The sequence below is a fragment of the Salmo trutta genome, chromosome 19 (genome assembly GCF_901001165.1).
Source record: "Salmo trutta chromosome 19, fSalTru1.1, whole genome shotgun sequence".
Classification (NCBI taxonomy): domain Eukaryota; kingdom Metazoa; phylum Chordata; class Actinopteri; order Salmoniformes; family Salmonidae; genus Salmo; species Salmo trutta.
Window position 1 is genome coordinate 42,920,185 of NC_042975.1, and position 27,934 is coordinate 42,948,118.

The 27,934-nt window shown below is 45.4% G+C and overlaps 2 protein-coding genes across 3 annotated transcripts; both read right to left on the minus strand.

The window, feature by feature from the left end:
* Positions 1 to 6,690: 6,690 nt before the first annotated feature.
* On the minus strand, positions 6,691 to 10,952 carry LOC115154635 (procollagen C-endopeptidase enhancer 2). The gene is made up of 9 exons (XM_029701078.1): positions 10,761 to 10,952; positions 9,337 to 9,445; positions 8,979 to 9,237; positions 8,684 to 8,808; positions 8,351 to 8,487; positions 7,817 to 8,193; positions 7,636 to 7,713; positions 7,293 to 7,463; positions 6,691 to 7,129 (listed from the first exon to the last, which is right to left on the minus strand). The coding sequence occupies exons 1-9, from the start codon at positions 10,862 to 10,864 to the stop codon at positions 6,999 to 7,001; spliced, it is 1,491 nt and encodes a 496-aa protein (XP_029556938.1). The 5' UTR covers positions 10,865 to 10,952; the 3' UTR covers positions 6,691 to 6,998.
* A 7,613-nt stretch (positions 10,953 to 18,565) lies between these two features.
* Positions 18,566 to 27,421, minus strand: LOC115154637 (period circadian protein homolog 1). Of its 2 annotated transcripts, none has more exons than XM_029701079.1 (17): positions 27,233 to 27,421; positions 25,667 to 26,299; positions 25,281 to 25,534; positions 25,037 to 25,158; positions 24,737 to 24,938; positions 24,239 to 24,619; positions 23,961 to 24,114; positions 23,571 to 23,814; positions 23,320 to 23,434; positions 22,940 to 23,209; positions 22,673 to 22,831; positions 22,244 to 22,567; positions 21,014 to 22,095; positions 20,753 to 20,903; positions 20,454 to 20,637; positions 20,051 to 20,201; positions 18,566 to 19,886 (listed from the first exon to the last, which is right to left on the minus strand). In XM_029701079.1, exons 2-17 carry the CDS (start codon positions 25,993 to 25,995, stop codon positions 19,467 to 19,469), a joined length of 4,542 nt encoding a protein of 1,513 aa, XP_029556939.1. In that variant the 5' UTR covers positions 25,996 to 26,299; positions 27,233 to 27,421; the 3' UTR covers positions 18,566 to 19,466. The 2 variants fall into 2 exon arrangements, with proteins under 2 accessions (XP_029556939.1, XP_029556940.1); XM_029701080.1 differs by having other exon boundaries at positions 25,667 to 26,302.
* Between the last annotated feature and the right edge of the window lie 513 nt (positions 27,422 to 27,934).

Below are 27,934 nucleotides of genomic sequence, written 5' to 3' on the forward strand. Positions count from 1 at the left end.
GGTGGGTCTGATCCTGGACGCTAATTGGTTAAAACCGCATTCCAGCAGGTGTCTATTCCACAAATTACCACGGCTAAAGCTATGATATTGAAATGCCTATTTACTCTGTTCTATCTCACTGCGCAATCCACTGTCTCATCAGCCCAGAAGGACAATTTATAAACTTTATCCCCACTGTAAAAAGCATCTAGACATTATCTCCCATTTCTTTTAGACTAGCGATTGGTTTTCAATAACAGAGATTTGTATAAAACTTGAAGTCTGACTCTCTGACATTTGCAACATTGTTTCAATATTGAAATTCGATCTCCAGCTGTCCCATAGTAATGAACATGTAGGGATCGGGAGTCGGAATGAGAAAGACAGGGAACTTTTCTCAGCCAGTCGAAATCAAGAATCAGCTTTATTTTTATGGACATATACAAAGACATTTCAATAGAGAACAGATAAAACAAAGTGCAGCTAGTTTGCAGTCTTTCCAGCTTCAGTTTGAAGTGATTGTGTTAGCTGTGTTGTTGGCTAGCTCCTCTAAAGTGATTGTGTTAGCTGTGTTGTTGGCTAGCTCCTCTAAAGTGATTGTGTTAGCTGTGTTGTTGGCTAGCTCCTCTGAAGTGATTGTGTTAGCTGTGTTGTTGGCTAGCTCCTCTAAAGTGATTGTGTTAGCTGTGTTGTTGGCTAGCTCCTCTGAAGTGATTGTGTTAGCTGTGTTGTTGGCTAGCTCCTCTGAACAACTGTGTCCTGAGGAGAGAGCACATTTTCTATGCCAGGTGAAATCACGCATCATTAGCTCATTCTTATGCATGTAAATGTGACTAGAAAACAGCTTAAACAAATGCAAATGGAGCTACTTTGTTGTTATTCTGGCTGCATTGTTTGACGTGACTGTAAATTAGCTGTAGTTGGCTAGCAAGCAAGCAAGGGATAATAAAGTATATCAATAGAACATTCAGAAGAATGACTGGGTCGTGTCCAACTGTCCATAGATACAGAACAAAAAGTCTAAACGACTGGGTCGCGTCTATGGCAACTGAACCGATAGAACGAACGACCAGCCGGCTTGGGTAGCAACCCTAGATTTGTGTCAGGACTATATCTCGTGGAAGGTGGAAAAATAATGAATAAATTAATCAAAATAAAGTTAATTAAAATATGTCAATCATGTTGGTTTCCCGTTGTATAAAAGTGATAATGCCCTCGAAGCCATATATATATATATATATATATATATATACCACGGCTGATATACCAATGCTGTTAGCCAATCAGCATTCAGGGCTCGAACCACTCAGTTTCTAAAGTCTCTTATACCATTGCGTTGTTGAATACTTGTTTCTGATTGGCTTGAAAGGAATTCTATAGCGTGCATTATTTAAGTGATAATGCCCTCAAAGCCAGTATGACAAAACATTTATTTTTACTGTTCTAATTATGTTGGTAACCGTTTTATAATAGCATTAAGGCACCTCCGGGATTTGTCATATATGGCCAAAATACCCCGGCTATGGGCTGTGTCTAGGCACTCCGCATTGCGTCGTGCATTAGAACAGCCCTTAGCCGTGGTATATTGGCCATATACCACACCCCCTCAAGCCTTATTGCTTTAAGTAAACACTGAAGATTAACACTTAGTGACATGACCAAACTGGAGGGAGCTAGGGAGGTTAATTTGACTGAGTAAAGCGCACACAGACATGTTTTAGATACGAGAGGGCAAAGGGTTATGTAATGCGTGTCAGAGATAGAGGTGAGACGAAAGAGAGGAGATCTTGGTTACTTCCCTGGATAAATACTACAGTAAAACTATAGGTACACATAGTAATTGGCACACACATAACATGGTATGTATCAAACCTTTCAGGTAAACATTCATTCAGTATATTTGGTAACTCATCAATACTAACATGAAGCAGGTTTCCTAATGCCTACATACACAAAAGTATGTGGACACCCCTTCAAAATTAGGGTTTCGGCTATTTAAGCCACACCCATTGCTGACGGGTGTATAAAATCGAGCACACAGCCATGTAATCTTCATAGACAAACATTGCCAGTAGAATGGCCTCACTGGAGAGCTCAGTGACTTTCAACGTGGCACCAGCATAGGATGCCACCTTTCCAACAAGTCAATTTGTGAAATGTCTGCCCTGCTAGAGTTGCCCGGTCAACTGTAAGTGCTGTTATTGTGAAGTGGAAACATCTAGGAGCAACAACGGCTCAGTCGGAGTGGTAGGCCAAACAAGCTCACAGAATGGGACGGCCGAGTGCTGAAGCGGGTAGCGCGTAAAAATTGTCCGTCCTTGGTTGCAACACTCACTACCGAGTTCCAAACTGCTTCTGGAAGCAACGTCAGCACAAGAACTGTTAGTCGGGAGCTTCATGAATGGGTTTCCATGGCTGAGCAGCCGCACACAAGCCTAAAATCACCATGCGCAATGCCAAGCGTCGGCTGGAGTTTTGTAAAGCTTGCCACCATTTTACACTGGAGCAGTGGAAACGCATTCTCATCTTCACCATCTGGCAGTCCGACGGACGAATCTGAATCTAGACGATTCTGTGCTTGCAACTTTTGGGGAAGGTCCTTTCCTGTTTCAGCATGACAATGCCCCTGTGCACAAAGCGAGGTCCATACAGAAATGGTTTGTCAAGGTCAGTATGCAAGAACTTGACTGGCCTGCACAGGACCCTGACCTCAACCCCATTGAACACTTTTGGGATCAATTGGAACGCCGACTGTGAGCCAGGCCTAATCGGCCAACATCAGTGCCCAACGTTACTAATGCTTGTGGCTAAATGGATGCAAGTCCTCGCAGCAATGTTCCAACATCTAGTGGAAAGCCTTCCAAGAAGAGTGGAGGCTGTTATAGCAGCAAAGGTGGGGACAAGCTCCATAAATAACAGTTCTAATGTGTGCATAGTCATTATACAGATATTATATTAACACACATTATCATAGCATCATGTTGGCAGTTTACCTGCAGCCTTGGATAATATGACTGGACTCCTTGGTATCTAATAGCATAGCTCTACTTTGGCAATTCACGTCATTCTGAGTCGTGACTTTCAACTGAAATGACAAAGCACAAAAATGACAGCAGAGTTTGGTCAAATGGTGGCACTGTTGCATCAGAAAGATGTTCAAAGCAGTTCCCTATAGAGTCCACTATGGCGACTCCAGCCATTGTAGACAATACCAAGTAAGCATCACTCTGGAAATCCTTATGCATATGATCTTATTTTCATTTAAAAGACTGTTCATATGTAGGATCTTAATTTCAGCTAGTCTCCTACAGCAGGAAAATAATCCTGCAGAAATAGGAAATGTTAATTATTATGTGGATTGTAATTAACAGAGATTTTTTGTGGTTGGTGCATTTTTTGTAAGGTAAAATTACATTTACACAACTTACAGGAGCAATTAGGGTTAAGTGCCTTGCTCAGGGGTACATCTACAGATTTTTCATGTAGTTGGCTCGTGGATTCGAACCAGCAAACTTTTGATCACTCTTAAGCGCTAGGCTACCTCCCACTTTCGAAGAGGAAATGACAAACTATAGAAGCTTTTTAAACTCACATACACTACAAGTTTTAAATGCCCTGTAAAATTATTGCGCAATAGGGTGGTCAAATGAAGATCCTACATCTATATGTGTTTTGTAGCAAGCAAGTTAAGCAACTGTGTATACCAAAGGAGGCTGGTTGGAGGAGTTATAGGACCGGATCTAACCCAAACATATGGAAACCACGTTTGACTCCGTACCATTTATTCCATTCCAGCAGGGAGCCCAGCCAACAGCGAGTTGCAGTAGTCCGGAGGGAAGAGGACAAGTGGCTGGAGGACCTGCGTCGCTTCCTGTGTGAGATAGGGTCGTACTCTATGAATGTTGTGGAGCAAGAACCTGCCAGAGCGAGTCACTGCTATGATGTTTACAGAGAACAACAGGGTGTTGTCCAGGGACATGCCAAGGTTCTTTGCACTCTGGGAGGGCGACACTGTGGAGTTGTCAACCATGATGGAGAGTTATTTTTGCAGGCTGGCCTTCCCAGGGAGCAAGAGCAGCTCCATCTTGTCGAGGTCGAGCTTGAGGTGGTGGGACAACATCCAAGCTGAGATATCTGAGTGTCTCCACCAGGGTGTCAGAAAGGGGGAAGGAGAAAAGTAGTGGAGCATAGCAATGATAGGAGAGACCATGTAAGGATATGACGAAGCAAAGTGACTTGGTGTATAGAGAGAAGAGGAAAGGGCTTAGGACCGAGCCCTGGGAGACTCCAGTAGTGAGAGTATATGGTGCAGACACAGATCCTCTTCACGTCACTTGGTAGGATGCAATCCAAGAGTATGCAGAGCCTGAGATGCCCAGCCCTGAGAGGATGGAGAGGAGGATCTGATTGTTCATGGTGTCGAAGGCAGCGGATAGATCTAGGAGGATGAGAACAGAGGAGAGAGAGTCAGCTTTGGAAGTGCAAAGAGCCTCATTGACACAGAGAAGAGCAGTCTCGGTCCAGTGACCTGTCTTGAAGCCTGACTGGTTAGGGTCAAGAAGATCGTTCTGAGAGAGTTAACAAGAGAGTTGATCAGAGACAGCATGGTCAAGTGTTTTGGAAAGAAAAGAAAGGAGCGATACAGGTCTAGTTTTTGATGTAAGATGAGTCGAGTGTTGGTTTCTTGAGGAGTGAAGTGACTCTAGCCATTTTGCTGGTCAGGGATGAGTTAAGTGAGAAAGTGGCTTTAGCAGCGGATACAGAGGAAGTGAAGGTAGAGAAAAGGGAGTGAAAGGATGATAGGTCGTCCAGAAGTTTAGTTTTACCCCATTTATCGCTCAGCTGCCCGCAGCTGTTCTGTAAGCTTGAAATGAGTCGTTCAGCCACGGAGCATGAGGGGAGGGCCAAGCCGGGAAGGGGGAAAGGGGACAGTACGAGTCATAGGATGTGGAAAGGGAGAAGAGTAGGGTTGAAGGAATGGGAGACCGAGACCTGGAGGGGGGTTGCAGTGAGATAAGTAGGTGAGCAGCCTCTAGTAAAGATGAGGTCAAGCATATTGCCTGCCTTGTGAGTTGGAGAGGATTGGGAAAGGGCAAGGTGAAAAGAGACAAGGGGAAAGAGAGAGTTGGAAAGGAATTAATCGAAGGCGGACGTCGGGAGGTTGAAGTCGCCAAATACAAAGAGCGGTGAGCCACCGTAAGAAAATGAGCTGATCAAGATGTCAAGCTCATTGAGGAACTCTCCAAGGGCACTTGGTGGGCGATAGATGACAATAATGTTACGCTTGAGTGGACAAGTGACAGTGACAGCATAGAATATGAGGAGATGGACAGGTGAGAGAGGGAGAAAAGAGAAAATCCCCATTTAGGAAAAATGAGTAGACCAGTACCACCACCATGACGACAAGAAGCTCTTGGACTATGAGAGAAAAACTTTGTCAGATGAAGAAAGAGCAGCTGGAGTAGCAGTGTTCTTTGGGGTTATCCATGTCTCCGTCAAGGCCAAAAAGTAAAGCGACTGAAGGGCAGCATAGGCTGAGATGAACTTGCCGTTCTTGACCGCAGATCGGCAGTTCGAAACACTGCCAGAGCAAAAATGTGATAATCTGAAAATAACTAGGTAAGAAACTGAAGTGAGAGAGTGGTGTGGAGCCTTACTCTCTTTCCTTCCTCGAACAACTCCTTGAACAACTCCTCAAACAACTCCTCAAACAACTCAACGATCAGTTCCTCAAACAACTCAACGATCAATTCCTTGAACAACTCCACGATCAATTCCTTGAACAACTCCTTGAACGACTCCTCGAACAACTCCTTGAACAACTCGGCAGAACTGTCTTAGTTTTGCGACAAAACTGCCGCTGACACGACCGCCTCTTACACAGCTGCCGCTGAGAAACCAGGGGAGTATCACGTCCTGACCAGTAAAGGGGTTATTTGTTATTGTAGTTTGGTCAGGACGTGGCAGGGGGTGTTTGTTTTATGTGGTTCGGCTATGTATTTAGGTAGAGGGGTGTTTGGTTTATGTGTTCCGGGGTTTGTTGGTTTATGTTCTATGTTCTATGTTAGTTATTTCTATGTTCTAGTCTAGTCCTTTTAGTTCTATGTTTAGGGTTTTGATGGACCTTCAATTGGAGGCAGCTGCCTCTGATTGAAGGTCCTATGTATAGGGGTGTTTTTGTATTGGGATTTGTGGGTAGTTGTCGCCTGTTTAGTGTATGTTCGCCTGACACGTCTGTTAGTGTTGTTTGTTGCGTTTGTATACGTGTTTTGTTTGTTTTTTTCCTTCTTTTTATATAATAAAGAAGATGTGCATACACGTTCCCGCTGCACCTTGGTCCACTTCTTACGACATCTTTGACAGGGAGACTGAAGTACTAACACTAACTGCTGATTGCCTAGGAGAGGTGAAACCAATCCTCCTCCAATACAGCCACTTACTGCCAAAAACAAGTCACAAATTGCCCTGTCCCTTAATCCTGGTTGATGTGTCAACAAGTATCTGCAAATGATGAGCAAATGATGAGCAGTCAGCAGTTCACATACCAAGTAGGCTACTAATTCTTTGAGAGGGTAGTGGCACCTGTTTTGTGTGTCATAGGAGGTTATTTTGTAACTCTGACCACTAGGTGGCACACCATCATTGCATTGCAGTAAAACTATACTGAATGGGACATAAAGTTCATGTAATAAACATATCAAACCAACACCATGTGTTATAAATCCTTTATTGAGAGACATAAATTACAAAAATAATATAATATATAGCCCTATTATGAGGTGGGTCAAACTGTGTGTCTATGCGATGCTTGTCATTTAATCTGAACCTGTGAGCAACCCATGAAAGGAGATTTCAGCAATTTAGTTAGTGTCATCAAACATTAAGTGAAAAAACAAGATAATTCACTTCATTAAGGACTCCTCAAGAATAAAAATTGTTTTTGGGGCATCGTAACCTTGCTCGTCATGGTATCCATGCACGAGGCTGAATTTCCCTGATTGGTGGACTGGGGTGTGAGGTTAGCATGGTTGCTTGTTAATATTGGTCAGCAGTTTGTGATGCGGGGCCTTATATGGGGCAGTGAAAGCCCCAGGAGCCATTGTTCCACGCCCATCCTCATCAACCTGGCCCATCAAGATGTAAGGCATTCCTGAGAAAGAGATTGATCAAAAATGCATTTATTAGGCAATCTGGCAATACTGTCTATGATGACACAACAGTCTCTGCTGATAAGTCAGCATTGTGTGTACATGTATATGTTTGCATAATGTTGTACATGCCAGTCAAATTGTCTGGGAAGAAAAATAGGTTACCTTTGCGGATGACAGGGCACTTCATGCAGGCTGACACCAGTTTGACAGACATGTTCTCTCCAGCCTGGGTGATGGTCAGCCGGCCAGCCTTGTAGGCCTTGATGAGAGACACACTGATATAGACACTGCCCTGAGGACCAGGGGTCAGCGCTGTCACCTTACCCGTGATCACTGAAAGAGAGAGAGAGAGAGAGAGCGAGAGAGAGAGAGAGAGAGAGAGAGAGAGAGAGAGAGAGAGAGAGAGAGTGTTTAGTTGCCTGAGCAATGCTGTGAACTTGCTATGACCTTAAATCGCTTGATTAGTTTGGCTATCCAATGATGCTAGCTGTCTAGTGGAACTCACCAAATTCACTGGCACAGAAACTGCTCTTGATATTTCCATCCCTCTTACATGCCTTTGCACACAGTGGGTTCAAGTGAACTAGAAAATGCAAACATTGTTTACACACACAGCCACACAAACACACAGACATGTGTATACATAAACTCAGGTCTTGCTACACCAGTTCTTCAGCTTCTCTTACCTGGCTTCTTGCTTTCTGGTCTAGTAACTCTGGTCCTGTCTGGGCCTGGCTTGTTTGGTGGGCGGGTCCTGACTGGTTTGACTGGTTTGGGCTTGGCAGTGGGCTCCTGGGGCTGTGGGGTTGGGGGGGCCTGGTGTCTGGCTGTAGTGGGTGGTTGGGTGGTAGTGGTGGTGATGACTGTTCTCTCAGACAGGATGGGTTTAACAACAGGCTTCCTGGGGACTGACTCTTTACGGGGTCCTGATCCTGTGTTGTCTACTGTGGGAGTTCTGGATCCGCGGGGGACGCTGGTGTAACTGGCCATGAAGCCATCAGAGGTCACGCTGAGGTCAGACACAAATTGTACTAGGAGCACGTTCCCATTGGTCACAATGGTTCTGTGGGCAGACAGTAATACAGAGGGAGGATTGGAAGAGAGTAGAGTGACAAGAACAAACAGATATACAATATATCATCATAGATGTAGACCACTAACAAGCATAATCATAAACACAGGAAGTCAGGCGAACACACATACAGTCGTGTACCACTCACTGGGGGCTGACATCTCCGCAGTATTTTCCAATGCGTCGAGAGTCATCTTTTTCTCCACCGTTGAAGAAGGCCACATAATCAAAGCGACAGTAACTGTCTGACTCCACATCAAACTTACCGAACTTCACCTCAATCACCTAGCCCACACACAGAAATAAACAGAATGACAAATACAACAACGTTACACACTAGGAACGTAATTTGAAACTCCAACATATTTATGCATATTAGTGCACATTTGGTTCTGTGGTTGGCGCAACATAATGACAGCATCATTTTCATAAGTCCATTAAGAATAAAGAGCATAGAGAGCTGAACACGATTACTAATAACCTGATCCCGCTCTACTGTGATGAGCCAGGAGCAACTGATGCCTGCTGGGTAATTCTTCTCTGGCCAGTTAGGTGTTTTAACTTCACCCTGGGCTTTTGTCATCTTTCCTCCACAGAATTGGTGCTCTGAAATGATTCAAATACAGATCAAGAAAGAATCAGGTGACTAAAAGAGTTGACAGTTGGGTATAAGCCTACGTTACAGTACGTGAGTCTAACGGACATAGGAAATTGCAAAGATGTTGTTCCTTTAAAAAAACGGAGAGTGAGAGCCCAAGTTACACTGTAAAGCTCACCATCCACATGTGGTTTTCCTCCATTGAAGTAAGCCAGGAAGCCCCTCCCTCCAGTCTCAGAGTCGCTCCCCATCTCCAGCATTATGGTGTTAGTGGTGGAGATGAGAGTACCAGGCCTGAACGTTCCACAGAACCTCCCCAGCTTCTGCACCATGTTGGAGTGGCCATTGTACACATCCAGGTAGTCATAGCGACACATGGGGTCAGCCTCCAGGTCAAAGATGCGGAAAGAGAGCATGACCACATTGCCCTCTGGGACCTGAAGTTTAGAGAGAGGGCAGAACACTCTTTAGGTCAATATGTAGGTTAAACTCAGAGTAATGGTGAAGTGGTATGTTGTGCAGGGCCAGTGACTCACGGTAATGCGCCAGGTACATTTGCTGTTGGGTTTGTAGTAGTTTGGAAATCCTTCACTGCCCACAAAGCCTGAGTCTGCAACCATGTCTCCCCCACAGTGGAACACAGGCCTGAGAGAGAGTAGGGTGGAAAAACAGTAATGTATTATCATGTACTGTTACTGTACTTTATAAACGTTGGCTTAGGTTTACCACATCACTATCACTTTGAGTTTGGGAAACTCGCACACATGCACACACACACACACACACACACACACACACACACACACACACACACACACACACACACACACACACACACACACACACACACACACACACACACACACTTCCTCAACAGATCATCTCTAAATCTCTCAGGCACCCAACGATAATGCCTCCCCTTGGCACACTGGTGTCAGTTTCAGGAGAATGGGAAGAGAGAGTGGACGTAGACAGGATGGAGACAGGATGTAGACAGGATGGAGACTGGGCAAAGTTAGTGGAGGTTAAGGTGTTCTTGACTAGAGCTTCATCAAGGAGACCTCCCCCTAAAAAAAAAAACGTTCCCCTATGCTTGTCCAAGTTTCTAAACCTAACCACCCAGTCTCCCCCTCACCCCATGCACTTCCACGTCTGCTCAAATAATTAATCCAAGCTCCTTTTCCAACGGAAAAATACCAAACCTGGACTAATACCAGAATACTTTCATTGATAAATATATAATTGTTGCCAGTGGCCTCACAGACAGTCATGGGGACAGACACATTGGAGACTGTCTGTACAGGAGACAGAGGTGCACAAAACGAACTCATACCTAGTGTGGAGCTTCAAAACAGCTAGTAGACACATACTCAAGAAGAAACCAAATAAATCTCACAAACTTATAGTCGTTACCATTATCGCAACCGGAGGACAAAATAACTTTTCTAGGACTCCAGCCAACACTCAAGGCTTGACCTCAGACACATTGAGGAAGCGCCCAGTCTGTCACATTATAGGAGCTCAGACTTACAGAACCCCAGCAGACAGAGTCAAGCCGTCCTGATCCAACCCCACACAGACACATACAGACAGACATACAGACCTCAAAGCACTGACATCTGGGGCAGCTCAACCACATCAACACCATGGACCATTCACAACCCCAACAACAACACTGCCATACCCCTAAGCTAACATACAAATGCAGGAAGCTCCGATAGGAAGTTCAGAGCACACTGCGTGAAATCTGAACATGGCACACTCAAAACCATACCCGCTCTGTATACGGTTATGGTATATTGTGAACCATAGAAATAATGTAAACAAGTACATCCTTGTGGAGATTGCCACAGACGAATACACTGTGCATTCACCCAAATGGAGCTATCCATACTGTAAAGCCTCCTGCAAACATACATTGCACACATACCAACAAGCCCAATACACTCATATTCCCTACCTGGTGTAGTTAGTCTCTGGTTGGCTCTGGCTCTGGCCCTGTGCCCATCCTAAACATAGAGCCAGGAGCACAGAGAGACCCCAGATACAATGCTCACACTTCATGATGCCGAGAGCAGACACAGTAAGTGGGTAAACCAGAAGAGAGAGATGGGAGCAAGAGAGGGGAGAGCTGGATGACAGGGGGAGGGAGCCACTGGAGAGGCATAAAGAGGGAGTGAGAGAGAGAGAGAGAGAGAGAGAGAGAGAGAGAAGGAGAGAGAGAAGGAGAGAGACGCTGAGAGGTTAGGAGCTAGAAGGAGACATGACGGGGGAGACGTCGCGAGGGGGAGGGGAGTGTTTAATCAGAACCAGATGCTGTCTCAATGTTAACATTGGCCTCCATGCAACAGAGGGGGTAAAAGGAAAAGAGAGAAAAAAGAGAACAAGAAACTAACTTCCCACAATGGCTGCACAAAAGTTTGTGCAATAGACTAATTCAAGGCCATAAATAACTGAAACAGCTCATTACCTTTGCACACAGAGCATGCTAAATTCTAGCATTTATCTTGGTTGTTGCCAGGTTAATTACGGCATTGGTCTCAGTAGATCACAGAGTCTGCTGGATCATTATGATGCCTGGTTCCTGGCTACACAGGTGTAGGCAGAGCCTGGGGTACCAGGTGGCCAGGACCATTACAAAGGTCACTTCTCTTTAAATTCCAGTGCAACCTTTTGACCACTAGCTTTTACTGATGTATTTAGATTAATGGTTCTTTATGAAATTTATGACACTTTTGATATTCATGAATATCATAGGCTATTAGAACGGCTTTAGCTAAGCAACTTTCCAAGGTTAGATGAACATAAAAGTACACCCAGTATCAAAGCCCCGTATTTATTTTTGACCATATTCCCCCAGCCCCCTAGAGCTCCTTTAGCTCCACAGACAGATAGACAGACAGACAGACACACAGCCTCCCAGTCAGAATGGCTTCATCAGCCCCCACAATGCAACGAGATAGGGAACAACACCCCAGAGAGGCCTGGGGGAGTGTTCACATGATGTGGATCTGTAAAGACGACCCTTTCGCCCGCATCGCTGGGCTGGGGCCTTTAGAGGGGGTGCCGTTTCATACAGACCATAAAAACAGCCTCTTTCAGGCAGACGGAGCAGTAAAACCATGACCAAAGAACATAGGAGGGGGTATATGTTTATACATTCACATCCCCTAGTCATAATTACAGATGGTCTCTCACTTTAAGATGGATTCATGAATTACTGACTGATTGATATAAGCAAGAGCCTATGGGACCGTTTAAACTGCTTGAAATGTTGTTACGGTCGTGTTACGATCATTTTATGATACACCCTCCGATCAACAAACGCTATGGCACGGCTGCTCATTAGCTTGCCTTGAACTCCCCAGTCAGTGTCTGCTGCCTGCTGTGTGTGTGTGTTAAGCTACATCTCTGATAAGAGGCTGAGATAGCAGGAATGTGGCGACGTGCAGAGTGAGTCTGCTGGGGGGCGGGATGGCGTCTGTGTGTGAGGACTGCTGCTGCTAGAGCGGGGGAGCATGAGTGACCGTAACACCTGGCTGGAGTCCAAGGGGTGTAGGCCTCGGATTCTGCCACGACTCCAGAACAGTCCATCACGAGACACACATTCCTCCTGCAGGAGAGACAGCAAGGCAAAATGGGTAGTATGGGTCTGTGGTAGGGGAGGGAGGGAGGGAGGGAGAGGTGGATAGTTGGAAGATTCCAGGAGAAATTAACTAAGCCGATGGAGAAAATGGGGAGGTAAAATGAGATAGTTTAAATGCCACTGCAAACCGAGAATACTCAGCAGTGCAAGTATTTATGATGGAGATTGAGTCATATTTGTTTCTTCCTGCTTGAGACGGATATCCCCCTGCACACTCACATACACTACCGGTCAAAAGTTTTAGACACCTACTCATTCAAGGGTTTTTCTTTATTTTTACTACTTTCTAAATTGTACAATAATAGTGAAGACATAAAAACTATGAAATAACACATAAGGAATCATGTAGTAAACAAAAAAGTGTTAAACAAATCCAAAAATATTTCATATTTGAGGTTCTTCAAATAGCCACCCTTTGCCTTGATGACAGCTTTATACACTCTTGGCATTCTCTAAACCAGCTTCACCTAGAATGCTTTTCCAACAGTCTGGAAGGAGTTCCCGCATATGCTGAGCACTTGTTGGCTGCTTTTCCTTCACTCTGTGGTCCAACTCATTCAAAACCATCTCAATTGGGTTGAGGTTGGGTGATTGTGGAGGCCAGGTCATCTGATGCAGCACTCCATCACTCTCCTTCTTGGTAAAATAGCTCTTACACAGCCTGGAGGTGTGTTGGGTCATTGTCCTGTTGAAAAACAAATGATAGTTCCACTAAGCCCAAACCAAATGGGATGGCGTATTGCTGCAGAATACTGTGGTAGCCATACTGGTTAAGTGTGCCTTGAATTCTAAATAAATCACAGACAGTGTTACAAGCAAAGCACCCCCATACCATAACACCACCTCCATGCTTCACGGTGGGAAATACACATGCGGAGATCATCCGTTCACCCACACTGCATATCACAAAGACACGGCGGTTGGAACAAAAAAATCGCAATTTCGGTCTCCAGACCAAAGGACAAATTTCCACCAGTCTAATGTCCATTGCTCGTGTTTCTTGGCTCAAGCAAGTCTCTTCTTATTATTGGTGTCCTTTAGTAGTGGTTTATTTGCAGCAATTCAACCATGAAGGCCTGATAAACACAGTCTCCTCTGAATAGTTGACATTTATTTGGGATGCAATTTTTGAGGCTGGTAACTCTAATGAACTTATCCTCTGCAGCAGAGGTAACTCTGGGTCTTCCATTCCTGTGGTGGTCCTCATGAGAGTCAGCTTCATCATAGCGCTTGATGGTTTTTGCGACTGCACTTGAAGAAATGTTCAAAGATCTTGACATTTTCCGTGTTGATGTCTTAAAGTAATGATGGACTGTCATTTCTCTTTGCTTATTTGACCTGTTCATGCCATAATATGGGCTTGGTCTTTTACCCAATATGGCTATCTTCTGTACACCCCCCCTACCTTGTCACAACACAACTGATTGGCTCAAATGCATTAAGAATGAAAGAAATTCCACAAATTAACTTTTAAGAAGGCACACCAGTTAATTGAAATGCATTCCAGGTGACTACCTCATGTAGCTGGTTGAGAGAATGCCAAGGCAAAGGGTGGCTATTTGAAGAATCTCAATTATAAAATATATTTTGATTTGTTTAACACTTTTTTGGTTACTACATGATTCCATATGTGTTATTTCATAGTTTTGATGTCTTCACTATTATTCTACAATATAGAAAATAGTACAAATAAATAAAACCCTTGAAAGAGTAGGTGTTCTAAAACATTTGACCAGTAGTGGACATGCATGCACACTGTTTGGAGTTGCAAAATATCTCTGGAACTAATTGGAGAAGAAATTGTATTCAATAAAAGATGTCTCAAACCGAACAACAGTGAGGAGGTGTGAAATGGGGTGACAATAGCCTTCCATGAAGAATAATAGTGTGAATGTATGTGAGGAGGGTGACAAACTGCAACTGCTGTTCCCAGAAGAACCATAAAACATCTCTTCTCTCATTGTGGTTTCACTCCAAAGGATTAGCTCCTGCTTAAAAAAGATCAGTGTCCACCACATGCACACACACAGACAGAATATAAACTGCCTCACAAATGTGTGCTCTTGCAATAAAGACATAAAAAAAAACATGAAAAAAACCTACTGAGTAATGGATGAGTCAGGTTATTCAGAGAAATGTCCAAGGCACAGAGAAACAGTAAAGAGACACTGAAGTATAGACAGTGTGGCCATAATTATGAGAATGAGGATGAACAGTATGAATATAAACAGTCAAGTAAACCCCGTGACCTGCCAACAGGCCACGTCTTTTGGGAAGTATTGTGTTTGGATTTGGATCATATATCTTCTACCTTGGCAACAATGAGGGAGGTATGAACTTGAGACTCTCAGAAGTTTTTTTTCCCAAAATGGTTATGTAATACAGTATATCCGGTGTTTGTTTCCATCCAACTCAGGTCTCATGGGGAAATCCATACTCTATATCAGATAATAGCAAACCAAGCAACTATGACAATAAAAGGCTTAATGTGGTTTTAAAGAGAGAGATTAGCATGAGTGCATTTTAGAATGCAGGTTGTGTTTTCTAAGAGAACTCTGCTCCCAGGCTAACAACAAAATAATAATTTGAGTCTCTGTTCAGCAGCCCACTGGTGGACAGGCTGGCATCTGTTGAAAGTACAGTTGACTTGCACAATGCCCTAACCATTTGGCCATAACTCTGTCCGTGGGTGGAAGTGAGAGTGCCAGTGAAAGATACGTCCCTCTGCCTCCTCTCCCATCTCACATGGTCAGTGTCCAGCAGTGCTCAGTCACTTCCTGCACACGGAAAAGACAGTGGAATGTTCAGACACACTTTGAACAGCATTTTGCAAATCCAGAAAGGGAGAATGCAGACTTAGGTTTAAGAGTCGAGGTCTTGTGGCTGTTTGTTACTATCAGCTGAGACCCACACTGGGTTTATCTGACCTAAGACCCAAGCAGATATTTAATCTGCTCTAAGTCACGCTGCCTGTTGGACTTAACCTGTGGATTTAGAGAGGGGAAGATTCCAGGAATTGTTTTGACCCATGCCAATACTACTTAGATTGTGGCCTGCTGAGAGGGTCAGGGATGCCCCCTCTTACCAGATGTAGAGGACCAGAGAGGTGGACAAAAAGCAACAGCCCTCTGTCATAAATAAGATATGTAATGGTATTTTTCAAGACCTTAGTTCAGCCTTGAGGCATTCTTCATCACAAGTTAGACTAGGTCAGATTGTTAACTAATTCCCTACTTTGAATATTATATAGAACTGGAGCACTTAGGGATAGAGATATATACTATATATACAAAAGTATGTTGTCACCCCTTCAAATTAGTGGATTCGGCTATTTCAGCAATACCCGTTGCTGACAGGTGTATAAAATTTGAGCACACAGCCATGCAATCTCCATAAACAAACATTGACAGTAGAATAGCCTTACTGAAAAGCTCAGTCATTTTCAACGTGGCACCGTCATAGGATGCAACCTTTCCAACAAGTCGTTAAATTTCTGCCCTGCAAGAGCTGCCCCGGTCAGTGCTGATATTGAGAAGTGGAACGTCTGGGAGCAACAATGGCTCAGCCGCGAATTGGTAAGCAACACAAGCTCACAGAAAGGGACCGCCAAGTGCTGGAGCGCATAGCTCGTAAAACTCATCTATCCTCGGTTGCAACACTCACTACCGAGTTCCAAACTGCTCCTGGAAGCAATGTCAGCACAAGAACTGTTCGTCGGGAGCTTCATGAAATGGGTTTCCATGGCCGAGCAGCCGCACACAAGCCTAAGATCACCATGTGCAATGCCAAGCGTCGGCTGGACGCGTTCTCTGAAGTGATGAATTACGCTTCACTATCTGGCAGTCTGACGAATGAATCTTGGTTTGGCAGATGGCAGGAAAACACTACCTTCCCCGATGCATAGTGCCAACTGTAAAGTTTGGTGGAGAATAATGGTCTGAGGTTGTTTTTCATGGTTCGGGCTAGGCCCCTTAGTTTCAGTGAAGGAAAATCTTAACGCTACAGCATACAATGACATTCTAGACGATTCTGTGCTTCCAACTTTGTGGCAACAGTTTGGGGAAGGCCCTTTCCTGTTTCAGCATGACAATGCCCCTGTGCACAAAGCGAGGTCCATACAGAAATGGTTTGTCGAGATCGGTGTGGAAGAACTTGACTGGCCTGCACAGAGCCCTGACCTCAACCCCGTCGAACACCTTTGAGATTAATTGGAACGCCGACTGCAAACCAGGCCAAGTTGCCTAACATCAGTGCCCGACCTCACTAATGCTCGTGGCTGAATGGAAGCAAGTCCCCACAGCAATGTTCCAACATCTAGTGGAAAGCCTTCCCAGAAGAGTGGAGGCTGTTATAGCAGCAAAGGGGGGACCAACTCCATATTAATGCCCATGATTTTGGAATGAGATGTTCGACGAACAGGGGTCCACATACTTTTGGTCATATAGTGTATTTCTGGCAACCAGGGGTGGTCCTTGCCTTTTTGCTGCCCTAGGCGAGACCAAAAAAATAAGCATTTTCCAGATGTTGAAGTTAGGTTCATTTTCGGTTCTGAATGAAAGTTGAAAATATTTGTTTTCCTGGCGTTGAAAATATGTATTTTCCAGACATTGAAATCAGGTTTACTTTTGGTTCTGAATGAAAGTTGAAAATACGTTATTTATAGACGTCTATGTTTGGCTGGTCCAGACCGGACCAAATCTGAACAAAACATAGTCGTCTATGTTCACATTTGGTCCGGACTGGACCAAAAACCAATGTCTGTGGGTGTGGAAATCAAGACCGGTCCAGACTGCGCCAAAAAAAGAATTCCAAAAGGCGTTGGCATCGGTCCCTGCTTACTGAGGTGTAGCCTACAGTGTTCCCTGAAATTGAATTTTATGATTGCCCACCTACGTAAAACACAAAAACACACACAAAAAAGATATCTGGACAGGACGAAAAAAAAGACATCCAAAAGACGTCGGTTCGTGCCTCTAAAATGTTCCCTTACAAAAATATTGTAGTTTTGAAACTACACTAAAAGTGCAGTAACTGTAGTCGACTGTGGTATTTTGGATGCAGTACTTGCAGCATATTGTAGTTATACTGCACTCTAAGTGCAGTCTTTTTTCATAAGGGTATGAATGCCCATCCATATGGTAGGACCACCATTTGTAAAACAGGCCGTTGCATTGGCTTTATTAGTCCTGATTCCTGTGACTAATCAATTTCTCTTTTTAAGCTCTGAATATCAGCTACCCAACATTTTAGGAGTTATCTTGTGCCTATTTGTAATGTGTTTCCACAGCTGGAAATGCAGAAGTATTTTCTTTTTCGCTATGATCAGCTTGTCAAACATTTTACAGATACAAACTTGAAAGCACTGATCATGACAATGGGGTGAAACTCCTGGACAACAGTTGTGATTGTCCGTTCCGTGTTGTCCATTTTACTTTGACCGGTCCTGTTTTTAGGATATGTTGTTTGTTAATTAACGTTAATGTTTTGATTAGGTGCCATTTAGGGTTAAAAATTGTCCGTCTCAATACATTGGCATTCATTTTATCTCCAGCCTGTAGGCTACAGAAAATGACACACTCTTTCTACCATATCCTGTATCAACAGCACCCTGGAAAGGCATGCTGGTAATGAACAAACAAAATATTTTTTCTCCTTTGACAAAGTGGGCACTGAATATTACAGGGCCGCATCAGCGCTCACTTAAAAAGGCCATATGCCACTGGTTGAGAGAAATTGTCATTGTTTTTGGGCAGAATTATGTAAGGTTATGTGTTGTTGGAGGTGCGTCTTGGTCAGTTTAGCTCAGAAAATGTCGCCCTTGTCGGCCACCTAATCTGGCCTAATGAGCGGGCCGGCAGTGCTGGCAATTTAAAATGACTTCAATATGTTCGAATACCTAGCTAATCTACCGTAGCCAATTTCAGAAATGTAATGTTGTATCACCAGTCAGGCTGGAACATAGCCTTCAACCAACTGTCCCCACAACCCCTAGCGGCAGAGAAGGTAAAGGAATAATACTTAACTAGATTTTAGCTACACTGATGTCCTTTGCATACCTGAAAGAATATAAACTACACGCCACAAATTCTTGAAAACGGACAAAAGAAACCAGAACCAAATTACATTTCACTTTTTAATATTAATTACATACCAAAATCCCCCCAAAGAGTTGTAATAAGTGACTAATCCTTTCATTTACAGTAATGAAAAAGGGAATAAGGGGCAGACTAACTATTGATAGAACATATTGGCCTTGACCAACTGCATGATCAAGGCCTGCTCCTCTCCCTCATCAACAAGACTGGCTTCATCTGTTGTTACCATGGGAATGCCCATCTCTGCTTCTGACAAATCTGAGATACTATTTGTACAGAAATACCCATAATGACTCAAACAAAACAGGGTATTTCTTTTAACATGGTCTTGATGTATTTTGTGTATTTCTCTGGAGGAGATTTTTTTTTAAATAGTTAAGACGTTTTCCCAATAATGGCTAAAATTTTACAACGATTGTGGTGTACAATTACATTATAAAAGAAATTAACCATTCAGAACATTACATGACAAAACAGCCCACAGAAAACTGTAGTATGTCAGCTCTTGGTTGGTGGTATACTGTAATATACACATGGTACAATATCAGGAATGACATAGAAAATATTTGAAATAAGTATTCTACCAAATATATTTTTCTAAATGAATTTGTGATTTAATGGTTTTCACAATAGATTTGACATCATTTTCCAATATGGACATTGGACAAATAAATTATATTGTGTTGATACACACAATAACTTGTAAAACTATCAAAGTGTCACTATAGGGGAGAAAAATCCCAAAGCAGTGAATTACAAATGGAACATGTCTTCAGTTCTCCTTAGACAGGGAACCAGGCACAAAACATGCCAAAAAAATATTTACTAAGGGCTTCTCTTTCCATTTTACACGTAAATACATTGAATATTTACACCTTCTTAGATTCCATATACAGAGAATGTAGCTCAATGTATTTCAACAGGATCAGGTATTCTTTGACTCCTTATCCATGTTCACTTTGTTCAAACACAACACATTAACAGTGTGCTTGGCCCCCGGTTGTCCCAATGCATTGTGTTTTAGAGCCATCGGCCATATAGAACTCCTCGGTTGCCGTTTACAGCCAGAGTCCCCTTTCTCTGTTCCGGATGATGACGTCACCTCCAACTCTTTCACTCTGGTGTCCTTACCGTCTCCTTCCTGCTCCCTTTGCCTCTCACCCTCGCCCCCCTTAGTCACCGTCTGGGGTGCTTGTGGGGTGGAGGTGTCGTGTGTCTCTGTTGCCATGGTAACCGGGGTCTCTTCCTGTAGCTGGAGGACCCCTGTCAGATCCATGTCCTGCAGCTCCACATTAAAGGGCCGAGGGGCGGAGGTAGTGGGAGGAGAACCGCACCCTGTACAAGTCTAAACACAAGCAGAGGGACAAGAGTTGAATAAACCCGTTCTTCACAAGTATTTTGTTTTATTCATCTCCACTGTCATCTATACTGATTCCTGTGAATCTTTCTGGTTTGAGAGAGGCGGGGTTGTAGCTCCGGTCTCCAGTATGTGTCTGTGTGCTGACTTACAGGGCTGTTGATGGCCTGTGGCAGGCGTCCGGTGCCCATCCAGGGGTGGACCTGGATCAGCTCTCTCTTCTGCGCCTCAGTGAAGCGCGGCTGCTGTTTCTGCACCGCCCTCAGTATCATACCATCCTCCCTTAGAACAGTCTCCTTGTCCCTTTAAAAATCACACACACACACCGACACTCTTTCACATGTCCATAGATATGCCATAGTCTGTAAAAGGTGGTATTGGTAGCAGAACGGTGAGCAGGCATTTTTCTCTTTTTCATAGTCTGTATGAATAAATAATATATAAATATACTACTACATCATCATTCATAAATACAATTACAATAGCATTTCATATTAATCATGACTACAATTGCCATGACAACAGTGTAGTGCAGTGACCATAACGAATTCTTACCTGGTGGGCATTTGGTACGTCATCATAACCTTGTCATCTGTGTTGGCCATAAGGAGCCAGATAGGGTCCTGAAGGACATATTTCATGAGCTGGGCCTCTTCAGCCCCCCCTGGTGCCTGCTTATGGGAATGGTCGTTCTCCGACGAGTCAACGCTGCCAAAGTATTTGCTGGTGTTGCTGCTTCCTGTGGTTGAAAAAGGAACATGTTCAGTTCGCATCATGACATATCAGTCACTATATACAAACATCCTTTACCATCACAGCGCTAACAAGAATAATCTGGGAGGTGTTAAACTCACTTGTGCCACTCCCTGAGGTGCTGCATCCATTAGAGCCAGAGCCTGAGGACCCGGAGGCGGCCGAGCCAGTGCCTGAGCAGGCGTCCTCCTGCAACAGTAGGTCTAGCAGGTCACTGGAGGTGGACATTGCGTCCTGGTCATCAGCATCATCCTGGAGGAAGAGAACACAGGAGAGACAGGGGTTAATGACTAGAACTCACTAGACTCAAATTAACCTTATGGTAATTATATTTTCTAAAAGGATTGCAGTTTAAAACTCACGTTATCGTCCTCTCTGGCGTCACCCTTCATGCTTCGCTTAACAGAGCCTTGACCTCCGAACTGAGATAACGAGCCAGGTGGGGGCAATGTCTGCTGCGCCCCTGTCGACATGCCCTCCTGGCGGTTGCCTGGCAACTCCTCCAGCTGTAGCAGGTTGAGGGGGGAGGAGCATCGGGACTGGAAGAGGGGCGAGTCTGTCTCCTCCAGGGGGGCTTGGCACGTGGACTGAGGGGTGCTGGAGCGGGAGTTGCCACGTTGGACGAAGGTGGGATCCATCTCGGGTAAGGCAAAGCCGGGAAGCCCGGGAATCGGAATGGGATTTGGGAAAGGTAATGCTGGGCTGGGATCGTAACAGTGTTGGGAGATCATCGACAAAGTAGGTTTGACCTGTGACGGGTTGAGTTGAGCTAGGGCGGGACTAACACGAGGCATGCCATTCATCTGCGTCAGAGCGGGGTTGAACTGAGCCAATCCAGGATTGAGTTGTGGTAGTGGGATAGTCTGTTTGAACTGCGGTAGTGCTTGGTTAAGTTGTGCCATACCAGGGATACCGGAGCAAAGGTGCGGTATGGTTGTGTTATACTGAGGCATGGCGGTATGGAGCTGTGGTACACCTCCGTTGAGTTGAGGGAACATGTAGTTGGGCAGAACAACCATCATTGGGGGAGCCATCGGCATGGGCATCTGATTGGCATGCATGGGGTACTGTAAGCCTGGCTGGGGGCTGGGGTAGCCCATCTGCATGGCATTGGGGTTCACTCCGGTGTGGGCCAGGACTTGTTGCACGCTGGGGTAGAGTGGGAAGAAGGGCAGGACTCCTGGAGGGTACTGGGCCACGGCAGGAGGGAGACTTGCCTCAGAGGCCACAGAGGTGGGCCAGGAAGAGGACGAGGTAAGGGGTCCCTGCATCATCAGGGGTTGACCCATGGGGAACGTGAGGCCTTGGCGCCCTTGCCCTACCCTCCTGAAACTACCGTTCATCCCACGCTGGGAGCCCTCCTTCTGGTGCTTCAGCCTCTTTCCCCCGCGGCCCCTCCTCCGTCCATGACCACCTGCTGGGTAGTCCTTCGAGCTGCGCACTCCTGAGACAGAGACACATAGAAAGGGAGAGGCACAGAGAGAGAGAGAAAGAACACAGGGGTGAGCTGCATGGAAAAACTATGGACTCATTCAGATTATCTTTCACAGTCATAATAGAAACCACATCTCCACTTGAAGTGTCCGTCTTACCTTTGGGTGTGATGGTGTGTCCTCTCAGAGAAGGAGGGCCGGGGTCCAGCACACATAGCTGTCCCAGGTCTCTGAAGCGGCTCAGGAACACCTGTTCCTCCTGCTGAGTGTGGGCAGACAGCACCTCCTTGGTCAGACCCAGGCGGCCTGAGCATCCAGCTGACCTGCGGCCGTCTCTCTCCGGCTGGGCGGGGCTGGGTGGTGCCGGGCTGGGCAGGGCCAATGGCCGGGGGGTCACTGCCATTGTGATGGCGTTGTTAGTGGCTGTGGCTGGAGAGGTGACGGTGAGAGTGGGAGTGGCTGGTGTCTCCATCATTACTATATCTGCAGGGAATAAGGTTGACAATACATCAGAGATGAGCGAGAAGAGACAGAGGCAAAGAAGACAGAGGTAAACAAACAGTCGAACAATAAAGGGATGTGACCTACCTGACTCTGGGGGCTTCTTGTCGCCTACGTGGACAATGGTGCTGCTGAAGCTGCATTGGGACGTGACAGAGACCACACTCTCAGCCTTGCAGTGCAGCGTCAGAGGGCTCATCTGTGGCCCCCCTTTAGACCCTTCATTACCCTGGGGGCCTTCGAGGTCTGTAAGGAAACACACAGTTAAGACACCAAAAATACACGCAGAGCATAAAAAAAAGGCATAAAAAAAAACATAATTTGAGGTGTTTCAATATGATCTGTATTGTGTACCTTTAGCTGTTCCAGGCAACTCCCTCTGCTTGTCATCGTCTGACGTTGATGATGTGGTGCAGGAGGAGGAGCCACATTTCCTCTTCACTGTGTTGGGGACGTTGCAGCTCTCCAGGTAGCGTACGATGCTGTCCAGACAGTTGATCTGCTGATAGGAGTAGTTGGCTGACAGGTCTTTCCTTGACTGCACTGAGGCCAGGGTTTTAGTTGGCCCCAGAGCTCCAATAGGTCCCAAGTCCTTATTTAAATTCTCTGGCACCACCAGGGCTCCTGAGGAAGAAGAATCGCATTATCTCCGCTATACATTTCTAATTGTGACATTTTATAGAACAAAATCATGAAACAAACTCATTATACTTTGAATAATTCCAGGTGTTTACCAGTGCTGGCGTGTTTGCGGAGTGCTGGGCGGTTGCGGGACTTGGTGAAGACCTGCTGACCACTGGTCTTCACCATGTGGACGTCCTTACACATCTGCTGGAATGTCATCTGTGGCTGTGGAACAAAGATAGTGGAGAATTAGGCCTAGTTACAAAATAGTCACAAACTAAAATGACCCTGTTCAAATCTTGTTACCCGATCAAATAGACAACAAAAACATGCGTGAGATTATGATTGTGTTAGTTCTCACTGGTCTCTGGATGGTCTTCAGAATGAGCTCCTTGATGGAGGGGCTGTTGCTGCCTGACGAGGAGCCTGGGCTGGGCCTCTGTGGGTGGGATCCGTGGGAGCTGCAGTAGCCCTGGGAGCCACCACTGTGGACAGGCTGCACCAGCACGCGGTGGATCTGCTCACTGAGCCTGGGGATCTCTGGTGACATGGTCCGCGCCTCCACCTCCACAGTAGGCGTGAACACATCCTCGTTCAGGGGACTCCTGTAGATGAGGGGAGAAGGACAGGGGAATAGGGTTTAGAACAAGACACGGCTTGATAGCTACACGAACAGGTTACAGTGCAGTTCAAATGTGGCTATTGCAAGGTTGTGAAGGTCATTGACGTAGCAGAGAGGTCAAGTACTCACGTTCTGACTTTGTGTCGACCAACGATGAAGGCCACTTTGCGGCTCCAGGGGTTAACGAAGGATGACCAGCTGGTATCTATGGTGAGATACTCACCGTTCCGGGCACACATACGAAGGGGCGAGTGTTCAAAAGGCTGGCCCGCTGACTGGAGAACTGAGCAGAGAACTAAATATGTTAACATTTTGATTGAGTATAAGAGCATAATCATTCATCCATTTGCTGGTTTATGAATCTTTACAGAATGTATAAGGCATGACTGTTGGACAGGAGTACTCACTCTTCTTGTGTATGGCCACCATGACAGGCCTGTCATCAGGGTGGAGGTACATGAGGACAGGGGTCCCAACCAGGTCCTGGGGCAGGTAGCCTAGCAACGGCACAGCCCTTTCATCGACTTCCTGAAAGAGACAGCTGGGGGTGTGGCTAGTGGTGAAAATCCTCTTGTCCGCTGGGATACGGGGAGCTTCGTATCCTGAGTGCACCTTCTCAGCGATGAGCAGGCAGCAGGGCTGTGGCTGGGACATATCAGAGTCCCGCAGTGTCAGCTGGTAGGGGGTCATACGGAAGGGGTAGTACCGCACCTCCCCCTCGCTGTCCCTCCCACCACTGATACGGCAGAACATGGATTTCTCCTGGGTGCAGTCCACAGGGGAGGTCACTGAGGGAAATAGAGAGGGGAGGTATTAGCACCACAACAATATTTACATCACATACACAAATGTGATGATCCATTTCCATGTGAATTCAGAGCTGAATTAGAGGCGTGGAAACTTACTGGAGCCAGTACAGGAGGCCCAGGGGGGCAGGCGGCAGGGAGCCGTGCTGCTGTAGAAAGTGCTGACATCCTGGGGGGCCAGCAGCTCAGAGAAGAGCGCCCCCTGTAGTCGCTCAGGTTTAGTGCACAGCATGGGAGAGGCCTGGGGGGAGATGTACACCACCTTCCCAGAGAGGAAGGACACTCCAACAGAGAACGTGTCCTGTACAGGAGAAGAAACAGAGGTCAGAACAATGTTCGGATGGGTTTAAGACCCATTAGTCTGGTTCTAGTAGATAAAGATTGTTCTCTAGTTCCTACCGTGTTCTGGAGTGTGTATTCAGAGGTGATGTTGTCCAGTTCCTCTGTAGTGAAGGCTGAGAGGTCCAGACTGCAACCGTGGCTCTCCTCCACACTCCACTGGTGGTAATACTCCTGATTCGCTAAAAACATTCAGACATTAGTATAAATAGCTATTATAGATAGAGAGTAGTCATGCTATTTCATGCTAAAGCCTCGCAGTATACATGTAGCAAAAGGCATGACTCAAAAGGCAGTATCTTACCTCTGACTTGTTTGACACAGTTGAGAGCGTACTGCAGGGAGGCCAGAGTGCTGGAGCGGCCTTTTGTCCGGTGGTCTGCAGGCATGCGGATCTTCAGCTCCTTCAGGGCCTTGAGCAGCTCTCTCTGGGTCTGCAGCCGGGCCGGCTGGCCACTGCTGCAGCCGCTGGTGGACGGGTGGTCCAGCTCCGAGCTGCCACTCAGCAGACTGTAGACCATAGAGCTGTTGGGAGGGGACGTGCTCTGGGAGTTGGAGCTGACCGGGCCAAAATAACATGATGTTACTATCACTGCTGAGCATTCATTACAATAGTATAAGCCGTGTCTACCGGCTACCATCTGTACATGGTTGTGGTGTTTGGCGTATGTATTCTGTTAAACGTTTTACCTTTTGCTCTCGTTTGTCTCCATAGCAGAGCCCTTCCCATTATGGGAGCTGCTGCAGGTTGATGCCTCATGCCCCATGTGACCTTCCACTTCTCTCTCGGCTGAGTCGTTCCCGCTCAACTGGGCATCGGTGTCATCAGAGTTTGACGACTTGGGGGAAGACTTGCCCCCAGACCGAGTTCTCTTTCCATTTCCATTGGAGCTGCCAGTCTGAGTCAGTCCAGACTCAGGGGACTGGGGGCCTGCCTCTTGTCCTGCCACCGCATCTTCTGCTAAACTTACTCCACTAGTGTCATTTCCAGAAGTGGTGTATGCATTCTCATCACTCATAATAAGCAGTATGAGTGATTGACTATTGCTGTATGACAAAAAGTATCTGTCAAAACAGAGCTGTGACACCCTGCCACTAGGTGGGGCTACTAAACTTAGATTGAGTCATGGCTTGGAAAAGCAACAATGAGAGAGAAGATATGGACAAAGTATGGACTGTATCTCATTGATCTTGAGGTTTTTTGTCAAGTCAAAGCTTATGAACCTGACAGGCCAATTGAAGAGAAGAGGCTGAGCCTTTCTTTGTCCGTTTGCTCTTCCTCGTGCGCCCACACTCAGTGCACTAGATGGTTTGGCAGGATACCTGCTAGAAGAAATAATTCACAATCATGAGTGGTGAGTCACATGAGATCATGAGTCAAATATCTGTGTAAACACTGAGTAGTACATTTAACTTCACTACAACATTACTAAAAACCACATCACTGTCAAGGCAATAGTTAACTCAAATCACATATGTACATAACTAAATGGCTTGATTTCAAGTCGCCTAAAGTCTTGTGTATCCAAGTATGGACAGGCTCAAATAACTTGATCTCCATATATTGGACATCGACCATAAAAATAAAATCCCTGTCAAGAACCTTTAACTGACAATAACAGGTAACAAAATGCTAGAGAAAGTGACTTTGTAGTCCATTTCCCTATCTGGCATGTCTTGAGGGTTACTGTAACTAACAGAATGACACTGCTGTGGGATATTATTGTTGACGACAGTGAAGGCAACGTGCCTCCACTAGACTAGGGCACATAGCTAGCTAGGTCCCGAATGCGCTCATGGATTTATTCTGCCTGACACAAGCCTGGCAAAAGATGGGTCTCGCTTGTACGATACACGAACTGACCAATTAATATTAAACTGTATCTAGCTAACTAGATACCTGGCTTTACCTGGCTTTACACACACTTGCCATGCCACAACAATACTTCACTTGCTAACTTGATCATTAAAAAACAAACATGTGACGTTAGCTAGATTCTGGGGCTCCCAAGTGGCGCAGCGGTCTCAGTGCTAGAGGCGTCACTACAGACCCTGGTTCGAATCCAGTCTGTATCACAACCGGCCGTGACTCCGTCGTTAGGGTTTGGCCGGGGTAAGGCGTCATTGTATATAATAATATATTCTTAACTAACTTGCCTAGTAAAATAAATAGATAACTGTTAGCTACTACAACCAAATAGCTAGCTAACGTTAACGAAACCATAGTTAGCTCTTGATCAGAGTTGACATTCTCACCTTATTCCATGAAGAGAAAATTCGTTCCGAGGTAAACACTATTGAAACGTCTTCCACGGTATATTCAGTAGCGAACCCGAAATGACATCTTTAGCGACCTGGTCCAAGCTGACAGACTGCAAGACAAGTAATACACACGCTGAACAAAACGGCACATTGTATTTGCAGGACTGGGAGGGAACACGCAAAAGCACACGTGATGACGCCCCTCTGTCTGCTCCCATGTGTTGCATTGATTGGTCCTCAACTGACTCCGACTCTGCTCGAGCCAAATATACCACGCCCAGCGAATGCATTCATTGGTTGAGTAGGGCGGTGTCCTGACTGCACGGGGCTCTTCTATGCTTCTCCATCACGTTGCCCCAGCAGTGCTCTGGGTTCAGAAAGCCAGAAACAACATTTATTGGCAACGTGCCACTGCCAATTTTCTGAATTTATGTCTTTCTTTATTGTTTCCTTAACCACGAAACAGGCATGTTTACGACTTTCTTTATATCAATTTGAGGCATGGATAAAATATATTTTTAAATGTAACCTTTATTTAACTAGGAAATTGGGACTAATAGGACACACTTTAACTCAATTCCAGACATCTCCAGATATGCCTACGTACTACAACCCTAAATTACACTAAATAAGCGCACAAATGCTACTGCAGCAGTATGTCTAGCCTTTAAACAAATATCAACCCCTTCCTCTCCA